General features: G+C 53.6%; 1 protein-coding gene across 2 annotated transcripts in view; it reads left to right on the top strand.

The window, feature by feature from the left end:
- DGCR8 (DGCR8 microprocessor complex subunit) overlaps positions 1–17,105 on the top strand; it is a 690,818-nt gene that overhangs the window by 430,212 nt on the left and 243,501 nt on the right. For both annotated transcript variants that reach the window (XM_069620020.1, XM_069620021.1), the window contains exon 8: positions 4,737–4,835. In XM_069620020.1, the coding sequence (XP_069476121.1) occupies positions 4,737–4,835 (99 nt within the window). The remainder of the gene's footprint in view (positions 1–4,736; positions 4,836–17,105) is intronic.

Below are 17,105 nucleotides of genomic sequence, written 5' to 3'. Positions count from 1 at the left end.
CTCCTAAGATGAGCCTGGCTGCTCTGTCTACGCTACCCCGATCTCGGGTGGTACAGCCTTATACTAAGAGTGGAGTCTTGTACTGCCTCAGTAGAATGGTTTTGTTAGGCCCTTAACCGGACTTCAGAAAAACTGTCCTAACAATAAGAAAAGGGGCGGTAGAGCTGGGTCCAAAGTGACTCCAGGGCTCCGGAGTCTACTCCAGATACTTCCTGGTAAAGAAGACTGGGGGCTGTAGGCCCATTCAAAACCTGCAGCCCCTCAACAAATACCTCAAGTCCCAGATATTCAGGATGGTCACGTTGGAGCATGTGCTCGGCCAACTGGAAAGAGAAGACTTATTGACGTTACTGGATCTGGAGGATGCATACTTCCACGTCCCCATTCACGAGAAGTATCGGAAGTTCCTGCGCTTCGTGGTGCAGGGAAAGGACTATCAATTCAGGACCCTCCCCTTCGGACTGAAGTCGGCATGCAGGGTGAAGTGCCTGGCACCAGTGGCGGCCTAGCTGCTCCTACAGGGTATAACCATGTACCCGTACCTCGACGACTGGCTCATCCGGGCCAAGTCGAGGGAAATGTCCGTCGGACACACAGAGGACCGTCCGGCAGTTGACGGATCTGGGGTTCTCCGTCAACTATCCAAAATCCTGCTTGATACCATCGCAGAGCGCGCTGTTCCTGTGGGCCGGGCTCAACACGGTCTCCTGCCTGGTGGTACCCTTGGAGAAGCGGGTAGCGGCCCTGGTGGGCAAGTGCAACGGCTGTTGGCACTGCTTCACACGCAATATTCTCAACGAGTTGTTCAGTCGAGCGATAATGTGGTGGGGCGTATGCTCCAACATTGTGGGGGGCGCAGGATTCCTGAGCCCCCCGTGCTAGGGGACGGTCACCACAGATGCTTCCCTGGACGGTTGGGGAGCTCACATCGGTCGTCTGCCCACCAGAGGCCTGTGGAGAGGTATCGCCACATCAATATCCTGGAGCTGCGGGCAGTGTTTTGGGTCCTCAAGTCGTTCCTTCCGTCCCTCAAGTGCAAAGTGATGGAGGTCTTCACAGACAACACCACCACAATATTCTACATCAGGAAGCACGAGGGCACCAGATCCCCAGCGCTCTCCAGAGAGGCGTAGGATTTGTGGCACTGGGCTGTCGCCCAAGAGATGTTCATCCCGTTTCACCTGGCGTGAGTGAAGAACAACATTGCTGACTGCGCTCCTGCCATGAGTGGGAGCTTCGACAGGACCAAGTGGATTGCCTCGTCTGAAAGTGGGGCAGACCCAGATCGATCCGTTTGCTTCGGCGACAAACTCCAAAAGTTCGTCAGCAGGTTCAACCAACCAAGGAGCATGAGAGACATGTTCTCCTTCCTGTAGGAAGGTCTGTTACTATACACGTTCTCTCCGTTTCCTCTCCTTGCAAGTCATTATTCAACTCTGCTATGCTATGTGGAGGTCCAAGTCATTATTCAACTCAAACGGTGCTGATGCGGGATGATCTTCCTTGCCCTGGTGTGGCTGAGGCAGATATGGTACCCGGACCTTCTCAGCCTGTCAACGTCACCTCCGGTCAAGCTGTCGGTGGTCACGGATCTGCTCACCAGAGGAGGCGGCGCAATCCTGCATCACGACCCAGGGTCGCTGAACCTGAGGGTTTGGCTCCTGCAGCCCTAGAGTTCGGAGCATGAGTTGCCAGCGGACTGCAGGGAGGTCCTTGCCAGGGCCTAAGCTTCATCGACTCTTAAGTGCTACAGACACAAGTGGAAGTGTTTTGCTACGTGGTGCCGGGCACAGATCAACCCTCACAGGGTCACGGCCCGCAGATTCTTCTGTACTTGTTGACTTTGGCCAAGGCGGGACTGCACACGCCTCGATCAAGGTGCATCTGGGGGCTATCTCCCACTACACCAGGTCTCCAGCACGATCTTCTTTGGTCCCACCGTCTTGTCAAGGAGTTCCTCAAAGGACTGTTGCGATAGTTCCTGCCGGTGAAGGCCCCTGCCCAGGTGTGGGAACTCAACGTGGTGCTGATGAGGCTCATGGGGGCCACCTTCAGGCCTATGCATCAGGATCCTCTCAAGTTCCTATCTTTGAAAACGGCTTCCCTCGTGGCTGTCACTTCTGCCAGGAGGATAGGTGAGATCCAGACCCTTTCCTGCAAACAGCCATATCTTTTCATGAATCGAGGGTGGTGCTGCGGACGCACCCCTCCTTCATGGCAATGGTTCAGTCGGAATTCCACCTGAACAAACCTTTGGTGGTGCCTGTGTTCTTTACGAAACCTTCCCGGCTAAGAGGACTTTGCACTTTCTGAACGTGGCTCGTGCTTTGAAGTTCTACGTGACACGCACAAAGAGTTTTGGGAAGACGTCTCAACTGTTCGTGAACTTTGGTCCTGTGAACCATGAGAATGCCTTGTACAAGGCTTCCATCTCCAGGTGGCTCTACGACTGCATTACACTGCCACCGATTGGCGAACCGACCTCTTCCTGGCTGACGGAGAGCCCATTCCACCAGCGCAATCGCTGCAACAACGGCGTTCCTGTCTGGTGTGCCCCTGCTGGACATCTGCAGGCTGCTATGTGGAGGTCCACTCACACCTTCAAGAGATTCTACGACGTCGACAGGGATTCCAGAAAGGAGTCCAGGGTCGGCCAAGCAGTGCTAGGCAACCTGTTCACCTGAAGGTGAGCGTGTTCCGGAGGTAAGAGTAATTGCTTCTGTTGAGCCTTGCCACCTCCTGGGGTTGTCTAATGTACTGCTATGTATTCTTATATTCATGAGCATGTGAATCCATGCCAGACCCCAGGCTGGAGAAGGAACACGTTACTTACCTGTAACTATTGTTCTCCAGCATGGGTCTGGCATGGGTTCACATGCAAACCCTCCATAGGACTGAATGAATGACTAGGCTTTCGGGACAGAAGTCCAAGTAGACCACTGGAACTGAAGCTCTGAAGAAGACTACCAGAGATGCCTGCAGCACCTCCAGTAACCGCAGAAGCACAGTTGAAGTACAGCTGATCATCCACCTGGGCTGGTGGGCATAACCAGCCCTAAAACACTTTTCAATTTGAGCTGTCCCTTGAAGTCCTGCGCTCCAGAATCCCAATACACTGGGTACTTCTGCCACCTTGAACTGGCTTTCCATTGACTAATCTCGTTGGAACTTAGTGGCATCCATGTGGCCCTCCAGAAGCATGAATCCTCTCCTCAGAGTCCCCTCACCAGAGTGTAGGACTGAGAAACAAAGAAGATTCCAACCAGCGGTTATCGTTGGCTACTGGTGCTGAGAAGAAGGCGCTAAAATGACGAACTGACTGGAAGTTAGAAGAATTCTGTGCTGGCGAGTCCCTCTCTCGACTACTGCTGCAGGTGCCCATTAAGGGTCCCCCTTTTCGTCACCATGACCAAGGACTAGGAGACCCGGTTTTCAGCCGTCTATCCAGAAGGCGTCCAGCTGCACTGGCTACTTCTCTCAGGGTAATGTGGGGTTCTTGGTAAACATACCTGAAGCCATTTGTGTTGCTCCTTTGCTTTTGGAGCACTGTTTCTACTATTTAAGGGTTCACCCATTTTCGGTGCCAGGCCGAACAGTCTGTGCCCCTCCAAGAAGGTTTCTCCTAAGCGCCTGAACTTATATAAAGGCCAATGAACTTATTTACTTGTGTTAAGAAGATTTGCATCAGAACTGTTGCATTCCTATTGACTTGGGCATTGCTTGTTTCCCAACAGTAAATCCTCTGAACCTCTTTGCTTGGACATTGCTCGTTTACCTCTAAAACCTGGACTGAAGAACTCCTTTGTTGTTAAGGAAAAGACTGCCTGAACCTTATAAGAGTTGCTACTAGTATTGCTTACCTGTGATTGTTGCTCTTTACATTCTTGAACTTGCCTAAACTTGAATAAATTAACTCTGCGTTAAAATAAGTACTTTTACTGACCTGAACTGAAGTTGCTCCGTGTGTGGTTAAGAAAAGTATTCCCTCTTAATATTCTAAATTTACGTTTATTGTTGATACAATGTTCCCTGGTTGATACAATGTTCCTTTCATTTTTAACTGCCAAGTGGATTTATAAAAAAATAAATCACTATTTTTGATATAAGTGCAAGTGTTTCTTTTTATCTATGTATATTCTGTTTCTTTGTACTGATTTACAGCTCCCATTCCTCCTAAGATGAGCCTGTCTGCTCTGCACGCTAACAACCTTAGGTAGTACAGGCCTATATATGAAGTCGTGGCTCTAAAACCAAGGGATAAATCTTAGAGTCCAATACCAATTGCACTATAGAAAAACGTACCTAACAAGGCCATATTCTAGAAATCTATTTTGACCATTTCCATTGCGGCCCAGGGTGTTGGGTGGGGGTGATTCAGCGGGGGGACCAGAGGGGAACAGGAGGTGGGGGCAAGGTGATGGTGCAGCCGCTTCCAGTTCCCATCTTGCTTGGAACCTGGGCTTGTATCGTGGGATTAAGCCTGCGATCCGAGCAAGCTGACAGCGGTGCCCACCCCAGTTGCTCATTTTTCTTAGGTTGATGTTGGTCCTTTTTGCAGTGTTCAAGTCATTACTTGCTCCTATATGTATGCTTTCAAAGGCAGATGTGTCCCACTATGTGCTCGTAGTATGCATAATTAAGATTGAACTGGTTTATTTGCTCATGTAACTGTCCAATGCATATAAAGCATGAATATTTTGAGATCCTTTTATAACTTATTTGGTTTTTTTTGCAAGAAACCTCAAGTGAGCCTTTTGGAGTTTCTGTGATTATCGACGGAGTGACATACGGCACGGGAACTGCAAGCAGCAAGAAACTAGCCAAGAATAAAGCTGGTAATAAATCTATAGCAAAGTTACACATTGTACATTTACATGTACATCTACTATTGTTTGTTCTGACTGCATAATTTCTGGGATTGTATAGTTGTTGAAATTTGTAGACCGAGCATTCCTCCTGAATCGTGTTACTGAAAACCAGCTTTATTTCTTACAGGTCTTTACAGGTTTTTGGAGGGATTCAAAGGGTTTCCCTGTTAGACGGGTGCCCCTTTCTAAATATGAATGGTATATGAAATTCACATACCAGTGCAAATAAATAGGTGAGGTTTCTTTGTTTGATTTGTTTAGAAAGATTTTCTTTTTGCACCTTTCCCTCCGTAGATTCTTATGGGACCCCCAATTGTTTTGCATATTTTTTTAACCCTGTTCCGATTTTTGGAGGTCAATAAAGCCTTCTGCTTTACTTCCCTTGTCTGCTTTGCGCATTCTTTTGGGGAAACTGACTGATAAGTCTGTTAAGATGGATTTCTAGAATCTGACTTGGATAGCTGCAGGGTCAACTAGCTGCTCTTCTGCGTAGAGGACTTGACTCCAATGATTGATCGAATGGTTGCAGGAGCCCTACTATGATCCAAGATTTGGGCTGAGAGCATGCCCAAGCCCACCAAAGGTACGGATCGGCACCATTCGAACAGGCAGCTATCCAGAATGTGTACTGGGACCAGACCCTCCCATCGCCCACATCCAGGCTCGCACGCAATCCTCCCCTTTCCCAGAGAGAGGGCATTCCAAATATGGCTTTACCTGACCAGAGTGGTCAGGAAGGCCAAAGAACAATATGGCTAAAGGACAAGTGAAAACCTTATGGCACACAATCTTAGGGTGCTAGCTAGGAAGGCCTTCCGTCGACTACCCTGGCACGCCTAAAATGTGTCCTGCATGCTGCAGCAATACTAATTAAAGGACTCTACAAATTTGAACACATCACCCAAACCCTCATCCGACTGCGCTGGCTCCAACTGAAAGCCTCTATCGTGTTCTCATCCTGTTGCATCATCAAAAAGGCTATAATCCTGAAGTGCCCAAGCGACCTCACTGAGAAACTCAGCATCTCCGGCGGCCTGCTATCCACCAGGATATATGCATACTTGTATGATGACAGTGCAGGAAGGAAAGAATCAGAAGAGAAGCCTTCTCTGCTATGCTCCAAGACTCTGGTAACTGTTAAGGGAGTATTTTAATTTCTCTGCCAATTCCCTTCAACCTTAGAGACCCCAGCTGTCTTGCTGGAGACTTAATATTTTTTAAATTTAACTCCTGAGTGGGACCTTTTTGTCACTGTCATGTGCGTTCCGCTGATTTGGATTTTATTTTCTCACTATTAGTGTTGTCTGACAAACTCCATAGGCATCTGCTTTTTGTATGGGGACACAGCACCTTCAGTGCAGTGTCACTGAGAAGTTCTTTGGATATCTCTTAAGGTTTAAATAACTTTTCCAGCATGGGGTCTGGCATGGACGCTCATGCTCATGAATATTCCCTGTCAGGCTGGGAATCCTCGGTAAAAGAAACAGTTTCACTTTCACTTACAAACTCAATTTCTCCTCTAAGCCAATCACTGAACTCTGGGTCATACTGCCCCCAGCCAATGACTGCCCTCTCCCTAAGCCCCTCCTCTGACCGCCATCTTCAGATTTTCAGTGCACGTTCAAGTGTTGGAAGTCCTCGAGCTTTGCTCCGTGAGCTATGCTCGGTTTTTCATTTTTTTGAGGAAAAAGTCCTATTTTTGTCAAACCGACCCTGTGTACTCTTTCTCTGCATCAGCCAACAGGCGGGGATTTTGCGCCCCTCAAGGGTAAGGATGGTTTTGTTTGAAAGTTCCAGAAGGCCGTCGGGCCTACTCCGCACTCCAGACCATGTAGTAAGATAAAATAAGAGGGAAGCTCCCTCTTAAGCTCTGTTCCCGCTGCGGACAGTTGAACGTGTTTGTAGAGGACAAACGCCTTCAGTGCCTCTACTGTCTCCACCCGGACCAATGAGAATGAGATTGCAAGATCTGCCTCGGGTTCAGCAAGTGAACCATGAAAGATTGTCACAATAGACTGGTGGCGTGGCTCAGCGCAAAGGCCTCTACCCTGTGCCCCAAGCAGGGGTATGCCTCACCCAGGACTGGCCGTTCCGAGGAGCAGACTTCAAAGTCCTTTGAGGGCCCAACATCCATGGGGGCCCAAGACATGGCCAGGCACTGCGAGTCCGTCTCCGTCTCCGTTGAGGTCGCCGCGCAAGCGGGTCTCGCAATGGGCAGGGCGCGTTCAACCTCACCATCTGCCTCCATCTCCAGCCATTGATCCGGCTCCTCCTCAAAGAGGAAATCGGCCAACCAGGCTCACGGGAGAAGCCTGAGAAGCCTAAGGTACAGGAAAAGGCGACCAACATGCCTAAAAAGGCCCAGGCAGCGCAGGTAAAATCGTTGACGATCGAGATGGTAGTGGCCACTCTCTCGAAGGGCCAAAGAGCCTGACCTGGTCAAGCTACCCCTGGCTGCGCCCAGAGTTTCCCTGCCCCAAGGCAGGGGAGGCCTCCACCGGGGCTGTGGAGAGGACACCCGAAAAGCGATTGCCGGAGTTAAGCCCGAATCTGACCCCTCAGGATGCAAAAAGGGGAGGATGGGCAAGGAGTCCTTACATCGAGTCGTACTCCAAGGAGCTGATGTTTAGTCCTCGGAAGAGGAAGACCCAGGAGTACATGTAGATGGACCATGAGGATGTGGGGGGACGACGGAAAGGCAGGCAGCGTAGTGCCTAGTAAGCCTGCCGACCCAGCTCCAAGAGATGTATCGCTAGGCATGCTCGCGACCCTGCACACGTTGGTGTCGGAAATTCAGAAGAGGATGTACCCGATCCCTGGTGGCCCCAGATCAACCTCCGGTGAAAAAGAGGAAGCGCCACCCAGCACCGCCTCATCAACTTCCGCACTCCGCTCCTCTCCCCTCCCCCCCGAGGGACCAGGACACGATAACTGACACAGTGACGACGACAACGACGGACGACGCAGCCGAGGGCATCCCCTCTGGACGAGGTGGGGTCGTTTCATGCCATGGTCACCCGAGCGTCTGAGCTCTTCCATCTGATGACACACAGACCAAAAAGCAACGTTTCCTCTACAAGAGGCGCGAGGCAAAGAGGAAGACCATCATGGCAGTGCCCCTCCTGGATGACATTTGGGAGGAGGGCCTGGCCCTGATGAAGAACACGGCCATACCCTAGCAAGCGGGATAGGCTAGAGGAAAAATTACCAGGGGCCGGAGTCTGCACCTAGGTGCCTACGGTCGCAGCCATCGCCAGACTGTGTAGCATCGGCAGCTGCGCGGAAGAGATCTAACTCTTCTCCCCACGGAGAGCGAGGTGGGGAGAAGGATCATCTACTCCAGCGTCGACAGTCAAGGCGACCAATGCACTGGCGATTCTGCCAAGGTACGACGGAGAACTCTGGTACATACTGGCCCCGATTCTGGACTTCCTACCCGACAAACGGGTAGAGGTCGATCTCTCTCCTCCAGGAAGGGAAGGTGGCGTCGCATCATGGACATCACAGACACAGGTTTCCGACAGATGGGCGAACGATGTCTGTCTCTAGCGTTGAGCCTGACTGAAAGCCATCAACTTCCGCCAGGAGGTCCAGACACAAGAGTACTGGACATGCCCTTCGGAGACAACCTCTTCGGGAAGACCGAGTCTTTGCAGGCCATCAAGACTGACACAGAGACGGCTCATTCCCTGGGCACTAAGCACTGCCCATCCTTTCGTGCCTCTGGCGGTAAGTCCAGCAGATAGAGAAAGGGTTTCGGTAGAGGTTCCTCACCGTACCGTCAACATCCACGACCCTGGAGGCCTACAGAGGCTGTTCCAAGGCTTTTGGTGGAGGCGGCCAGCGCCGTTATCGCTCCCTAAGGCGGGACGCAGGAGCTGAAGCAGGACTGGACCGTCCAGGACGTCGGGCCCCCACCCATTCCCCCTGGTGGGCGGCCGACTTACGAGTTTAGTCGGCGAGTGGACGATGATCTCCACCAACAGATGGGTCATGGACTTTCTCGGAGTATCAGCAAAAATATCTGTGGATAATTCTGGTGGCCGTGCAGGAACAGCACATCCCTCAGCTCCTGCAGGAGGTACGGGCCATGGTACGAAAGGGGGCGATAGAGCTAGTTCCAAGACGACTCTGGGGCTCCGTAGTCTACTCAAGATACTTCTTAGTAAAGAAAAAGACCGGGGGCCAGAAGGTTCATTCTAGACCTGCAGCGTCTCAACAAATACCTCAAGTCCCAATTATTCAGGATGGTCACGTTGCAGCACATGCTTGGTCAACTGGAGGAAAAAGACTTCTCCACGTCGCTGGATCTGAAGGACACGTACTTCCCCATCCACATGAAGCATCAGAAGTTCCTATACTTCGTGGTGCGAGGAAGACACTACCAATTCAAGGCCCTCCCCTTCCGCCTGAAGTCGGCACCCAGGGTGTTTCCGAAGTGCCTGGCATGAGTTGCGGCCCATCTACGTCTACACGGGATACGCATGTACCCGTACCTAAACGACTGGCTCTTCCGGGCCTTGTGTGTCTTCAAGGGAAGTGGCCGTAGGACACACTGGGCCATCCAGCTGCTGACCGATCTGGGATTCTCTATGAATTATCCAAAGTCCTGCTTGATTCCATCGCAGAACGCACTGTTCCTGGGAGCCAGGCTCAACACGGTCTCCTGTCAGGCATCACCCCTCTTCCCCCGAGGTTATCTGCCATTCTAGGGAACGTACAACGGCTGTTGGCGCTGAAGACAGCCACGGTGTGGACCATCAAGTTGCTGCTCGGCATGATGTGTTCGTGCATCTAGCTTCTCCAGCATGGGGTCTGGCATGGATTCACATGCTCATGAATATTCCCCGTTGTCAGGCTGGGAATCCTCGGTAAAGAAAAAATCAGTTTGTTTCGTTTCTGAACTGTCTTTCTACTAATAACCAATCACTGGGGTCTCTGGGTCATACTGCCCCCAGCCAATGACAGCCCTCTACCTAAGCCCCTCCTCTGGCAGCCATCTTCAGATTTTTACCACACGTTCAAGTGTTGGGAGTCCTCGTGCTATAGCTCTCGAGCTTTTGCTGCGTTTTCGCACTTTTTCAAGGAGATTCTCTTTTTTCAGTTAAATCGAGCCTCAAGCTCCACCGTTTCTTCTTCGGTCAACGGGGATCTGTTTCAGAATTGTCTACGCCCCTAAAGGGTGAAGTTTTCGTCGAGTGCCGCTTGGAGGATTCCGGAAGATCTGAGGCCTACCATGGACACGGCCCAGGACAAGGGTAGCTCGGCGCCCGGATCCCAGCTGTTCAGGAACTGCCCTGGATGCGGTTTACAGAATGTTTTCAAGGAGGACGAGCATTCAAGATGTCTCTACTGCCTTCATGAGGACAAGACGCACGTGGAGAAGGACTGTGCGTTCTGCAAGAACCTATTGGAACGGACCATGTGGGATCGTCGTTCCCGCCTCGCCAGCTAGCTGGTGAAGGGCCCAGCAGGTGAGAAGAAAAGGTCAGAGCGGTCTTCTAAGTCCTGTGAGGGCGCCCCGGCGACGGGGGCCCAACAGAAGGCTAAGCACCGCGAGTCCGCGGGCACCGGGAGCGCCGAACGTTCAGGCTCTTCGGCTGCCAGGCAGGGCGCACCTTCCCCGGCACCATCAACAATGAGCCAACGCTCTGGTTCGGGGAAGAGGAAATCCGAGAACCCGGGTAAGCTTCTGGAGAGGCCCCGGTCGATCTCAAAGGATTCAGCCGAGGTGGAGCGAGGCGGTGACCCTCTCCCCAAGGTGAAGCCATCAAGCGCGCCCAAGGTAGTGAATGCCTTGATTCACCAGGCTAAGGCCTCTATCGAGGGAGTCGCAGCGACCCTGGCGAAGCCTGTGGAGGCTACACCAGTGAAGGCAACCTCAGGGCCCAGAGTTTCCCTGCCATCGTGGAGGGAATACTCTTTCCAGCCCATCGACAAGACCCCCGTGGAAAAGGGGGGGGGCGGTGGCCTTTAGGGGCATGGATTCAGCCTCTGAGGAGGAGCTGGTGGAGGCCGTGAAGAGCCTCAACGAGAGGTTCGAGAAGGTACGATCCCATGGGAGAGATCCTGAAGAGGTGGTCGAAGATAACGACGGTGGCGCCGACGAGGCCCCTGTGGAGGAGCTGCCAGCCCTCCCGTCGCAGCCATTGCCCAAGCCTCGGGACAACTCGCGGGCCATTTTGATGGCGATCCAAACCTTATGCACGGGGATAAGGACGAGATTACCACAAACCCCGGCGGACAATCCAGAACCGGGCCTGTCGGGAAGCCCTCCGAACAAGCGGAGGAGAGTTCATTCACTTCACCCCACCCTTCATGCCCTCGCGGCCCGTGGAGCCTTCGTCCCCCTCCGGATCCCAGGGACGACACGGCGACAGACGACGACGGGGACGGATGACGATAGTGGTGACGACGGGATGGACCTTCCATCACCACCCCCTCGGGCTTCCTCACCCGATGAAATTGGCTCCTTTCACACCATAATCGCCATGGCGTCCGAGCTCTTCCAGCTCTTCCCCGAGGAATAGAAGAAGGAAGGATTCCTCTATCAACGACGAGAGGCCAAGAGAAAGACTGTCCTCGCGGTACCGTTACTCGACGATATCTGGGACGAGGGACTTGCAGTCCTGAAGAACCAGTCCACGACGCCTGCCAAGAGGGACCGATACGAGAAGTAGTACCGGGTCCCTGACGCTGCCCCCTTGTGCCTCAGGGCTCAGCCGACGCCGGATTCGGTCGTCTCAGCGGCGGCCAAGAAGAAGGCGGCGGCGGCGACAACTTTAACCTCCCCTTCCCCACCTGACGGCGAGGGAAAGAAATTGGATGCCATGGGGTGACGGGTTATCTCGTCGGCGGCGACGACAATTAAAGCAGCCAACGCCTTAGCGATTGTGGCCCGTTACGACAGGGAGCTATCGTACAAGATAGCTCCCCTACTGGACTTCCTACCAGACGACAAGAGGGCGGAGGCCCTAGAGATTCTACAGGAAGGTGAGGTGGCGTCGGACCACGCCATAACGGTGGCAACGGATATTGCCGACACCGGGTTTCACCAGTTAGGCAATGGTGTTTGCCTTCGACGAGGCTGGCTCAAGGCGACAGACTTCCGTCAGGACATGCAGACCAGGGTGTTGGACATGCCGCTCGACGGCAACAACCTGTTTGGGAAAACGGGGGATGAGTCGCTGCAGGCCATCAAGGCCGACACAGAGACAGCCCGAGCCCTGGGAGTCCTTCAGCAACGACGGCCCTTTCGGAGCGCCAGAGGCAGACAGTGGGCCTCCAAGGGATCAGGCGGTGGTTCCTCTACGTATTGCCAGGTGGCCCGCTCCTCGTCCCAGGAGACCTACAGAGGTCGCGGCAAACAAGGAGGATCTCGAAGTCGTCGCCAAGGCCGCCTCCAAGCAAGATTGAACCGGCCGTAGCGTCGGGCCCCCACCGAAGCACCCCGGTGGGAGGCTGGCTGGCGAAGTTCGTCAGCGTGTGGGAGTCCATCTCCACCGACCGTTGGGTGCTGGATGCCCTGGCCCACGGGAACACTCGAATTCCAAAAGTGTCCCCGCATTCCTCCCGTGGCCAGGAAGGAAAATCACGTCCCTCAACTGCTGTTGGAGGTAAAGGCGATGCTCAAGAAAGGTGCCATCAAGCTCGTCTCCAAGAGGCTCCGGGGCTCCGGAGTATACTCTAGATACTGCCTCGTCAGAAAGAAGACAGGCGGTTGGCGCCCCATCCTGGACCTAAGTTGGTTGAACAAATACAGCAAGGCACAGAAGTTCAGGATGGTCACTCTCCAGCACGTGCTGGGACAGCTGGAGGAGGGCGACTTCCTATCGTCGTTGGACTTTGAGGATGCTTACTTCCCCATCCTAAAAGGGCACCGAAAGTTCCTCAGATTCGTAGTTCAAGGACGCCACTACCAATTCAGAGCTCTGCCATTCGGATTGAAGTCGGGAACCCAGGGTGTTCACCAAGTGCCTAGCACCAGTGGCGGCGCGGCTGCGCCTGCAGGGGATCCATGTCTATCCCTACCTGGACGACTGGCTAATCCGTGCAAGGACAAGAGAACTCGCCGTCAAGCACACGGCGAAGACCGTCCGCTTACTCACGCAGCTGGGTTTCACCATCAACTACCCGAAATCCCATCTGGTTCCTTCGCAGGCGGCACTGTTTCTGGGAGCGAAGCTCGATACAGTGGAACGATTGGCGTCTCCGTTGGAGGAAAGGACGAAGGCCATCTTAGGCAAATTGCAGCGCCTGCTAGCCATGGACGTGGCCAGGGTCAGATCCATCAAGTCCCTCCTCGGAATGATGTCCTCATGCATCTACCGAGTGCGCCTGTGCAGGCTACAGATGCGTCCTCTACAGGAGTTCCTCGACGCCCGCTGGATGCAAGCGGCGGGCAGCTTCGAAGACAAGATCCCGCTCAACAAGGTTTTCCGTCGTGCGATTCAGTGGTGGGGCACCCGTGCACACCTCACGGCGGGCACGGACTTCCAGACCCCGGCACATCAGGAGACTGTGACGACGGACGCATCCCTGGAGGGATGGGGTGCGCACACCGGAGATCTCCACGCAAGAGGCCTTTGGCTCCCGCAAGAGAGGTCTGTCTACATCAACATCTTGGAGCTCTGCGCTGTGTTCTGGGTGCTCAAGTCGTTCCTCCCGTCCCTCAAGGGCAATGGTCGTGAGGATCTTCACAGACAACACCACCACGATGTTCTACATCCGGAAGCAGGGTGGCACCAGATCCCCAGCCCTATCCAAGGAGGCCCAGGATCTGTGGCACTGGGCCGTTGCCCAGATGTTTCTGGTTCCCTTCCATCTGGCAGGAATAAAAAACACCATCGCCGACTCACTCAGCAGGGAGCTGCGCTCGTGCCACGAGTGGGAACTATGCCGGGATCAAGTGGATCGGCTCTTCCAACGATGGGGCAAACCCCAGATCGACCTGTTCGTGACGGCGACGAACTCCAAGTGCCAGAGGTTCGCCAGCAGGTTTCCCCAGCCGAGGAGCATGGGCGACACTTTCTCGTTCCCCAGTGACGGCCTGTTCCTGTATGCGTTTCCTCTGTTGCCGCTGCTGCTTCGACTCATCAGCCAGTTCAAGAGGTCCCAGTGCAGGATGATCCTCATCGCACCCGCGTGGCCGAGACAGATCTGGTTCCCAGACCTTCTGGACCTCTCGGCGTCCCCACCAGTCAAGCGCAGTCAGATCTTCTCTCCAGAGAGGGAGGCGCCATTCTTCATCACGACCCGAAGTCGCTGAACTTGCAGGCCTGGCTCCTGCAGCACTAGAGTTTGGAGGGTACGATATCCCGGCTGACTGCAGAGAGGTCCTTGCAAAAGCCAGGGCGTCCTCAACTCTCAAGTGCTATGGACATAAATGGAAGAGGTTCTCTGTCTGGTGCCGTGCACAGAAGATCCACCCTCTACGGATTATGGCACCTCAAGTGCTACCATACCTGCTGTCGCTGGTCAAAGCTGGACTAGCTCACGCTTCCATCAAGATACAGCTGGCAGCGATCTCCCGATACACCAGAACTACAGGACGGCCGTCCTTGTGGTCTCATTGACTGGTGAAGGAATTTATGAAGGGACTGTTCCGATCGTTCCTGCCGGTGAAGGCTCCAGCCCCGGCGTGGGAGCTCAACGTGGTGCTGACCAGGCTCATGGGGCCGCCATTCGAGCCTTTGCATTCGGCTCCGTTGAAGTTCCTGTCGTGGAAGACAGCGTTCCTTGTGGCCATCACCTCCGCACAACGCGTGGGAGAGATTCAGGCCCTATCCTGCAAGCCTCCATACTTGACTTTTCACGATACGAGGGTGGTGCTGAGGACCCACCCCTCTTTCATGCCCAAGGTGCCGTCGGACTTCCATTTTAACAAGCCTTTGGTGTTGCCAGTTTTCTTTCCGTCGCCGGCCGAGAGGACTTTGCACTCGCTGGATGTAGAAAGAGCACTTAAGTTCTACGTGGACCGAACGAAGAGTTTTCGGAAGACATCACAGCTGTTTATGAACTTTGGACCTGTGAACCAAGGGAAGGCTCTCTCGAAGGCTTCCATTTCCAGATGGCTCTCCGGCTGCTTCATGCACTGTCATCGGTTGGCCAACCGACCGTTGCCCAGCTGTCCGAGAGCACATTCGACCAGAGCGATCGCTGCTACTACGGCTTTCTTGTCTGGTGTGCCCCTGCTGGACATCTGCAGGGCTGCTACGTAGAGGTCGACGCACACCTTCACGAGATTCTACTGCGTCGACCGGGATTCCAGGGAGGAGTCCAGAGTCGGCCAAGCGGTGCTGCGCAACCTGTTCACCTGAAGGTGGGCCTGGTGAGGAGTTAAGAGTTTCTTAATGTTGAGTTTATGTAATGCTTAATGTTTAGCCTTTTGCCACCTCCCGTGGTTGTGCATGTGTGTACCGCTATGTATTCTTATATTCATGAGCATGTGAATCCATGCCAGACCCCATGCTGGAGAAGGAACAAGTTACTTACCTGTAACTGTTGCTCTCCAGCATGGGTCTGGCATGGATTCACATGCGAACCCTCCCTCCTTCCCCTCTGCGGCTCTTCACTTCGTCATACTGCCACTTTACATGCTACCAAATCTGAAGATGGCTGCCAGAGGAGGGGCTTAGTTAGAGGGCAGTCATTGGCTGGGGGCAGTATGACCCAGAGACCAGTGATTGGTTATTAGTAGAAAGACAGTTCAGAAAGTAAACTGAAACTGATTTTTTCTTTACCGAGGATTCCCAGCCTGATGACTGGGAATATTCATGAGCATGTGAATCCATGCCAGACCCATGCTTGAGAACAACAGTTACAGGTAAGTAACTTGTTCCTTATGCGGCTCTGCAGGCTACAGATGCAACCTTTTCAGAAGTTCGTAGACGCTTGCTTGGTTCAAGTGCGGGTAGCCTCGCAGACATGATCCCTCTCAACGAGGAGTTCCGTTGAGCGATAAGGTGGTAGGGCATCTACTCCGTCGCCTGGGGTTTCAGAACCCCTCATTCCAGGAGATGGTCACCACAGCTTCTTCCCTGGTAGGGAGCCCACACCGACGTCTGCACGCCAGAGGCTGGTGGCTGCCAGGAGAGAAGGATCTCCACATCAATATCCTAGAGCTGCGGGCAGTGTTCTGGGCCCTCAAGTCATTCCTTCCGTCCCTAAGGGCAAAGTGGTGAGGAGAGGATCTTCACAGACACCACCACCACCACGATGATCTACATCAGGAAGCAGGGGGCGGGGGGGCAGGTCCACAGTGCTCTACAGAGAGGTGCAGAACTTGTGGCGTTGGGCCGTCGACCTAGACATGTTCCTCATCCGTTTTCACCTGGCGGGAGTCGAGAACACCATCGCAGACTCCCTCAGCAGGGAACTGCGCTCCTGCCACGAGTGGGAACTCCGGCAGGATCAGGTGGACAGCATCTTCCTCAAGTGGGGCAGACCCCAAATCGATCTGTTTACTACAGCAACAAACTCCAAGTGTCAGAAATTCGGCAGAAGGTTCCACCAACTGAGGAGCATCGGGGACGCGTTCTCCTTCCTGTTTGAATGCCTTTTCCTATACGCGGTCCCTCCACTGCGAGTCATCCATCAATTCAAAAAGTGCTGATGCAGTGTGAGCCTCGTCGCCCCTGCGTGGCAGAGGCAGATTTGGTACCCGGACCTTCTCAGCCTGTCAGTGTTGCCTCCAGTCAAGCTGCCAGTGGTTGCAGATCTGCTCACCAGAGGAGGTGCAATCCTGCATCACGACCCAGGATCGCTGAACCTGAGGGATTGGCTCATGCAGCCCTAGAGTTCAGAGGATACGAGTTGCCAGCAGACTGGTCCTTGCCAAGGCCAGAAAGTCATTGACTTTAAGTGCTACGTGCACAAGTGGAAGTGTTTTGCTATGTGGTTCCGGTCGCAGAAGATCATCCCTCTGAGGGTCATGGTCCTGCAGATTCTTCCATACTTGTCCTTGCTAAGGCAGGTCTTGGGCACGACTCTATCAAGGTGCATCTGGTGGCTATCTCCCACTACACCAGGACGATCTTCTCTTTGGTCACACCATCTCGTCAAGGAGTTCCACTGGTGAAGGCTCCTGCCCGGTGTGGGAACTCAACGTGGTGCTGACGAAGCTCATTGGGGCCCCCTGCGAGCCTATGCATCAGGCCCCTCTCATGTTCCTCTCATCGAACACGTCTTTCCTCGTGGCCATCACCTTTGCCAGGAAGGTGGGTAAGATCAGACCCT

This window comes from Ambystoma mexicanum, chromosome 10, assembly GCF_040938575.1.
Source record: "Ambystoma mexicanum isolate Mex_15411 chromosome 10, UKY_AmexF1_1, whole genome shotgun sequence".
NCBI classification, from domain to species: domain Eukaryota; kingdom Metazoa; phylum Chordata; class Amphibia; order Caudata; family Ambystomatidae; genus Ambystoma; species Ambystoma mexicanum.
The sequence above is the reverse complement of the archived record's forward strand: the minus strand, read 5'-3'. Positions and strand labels throughout refer to the sequence as shown.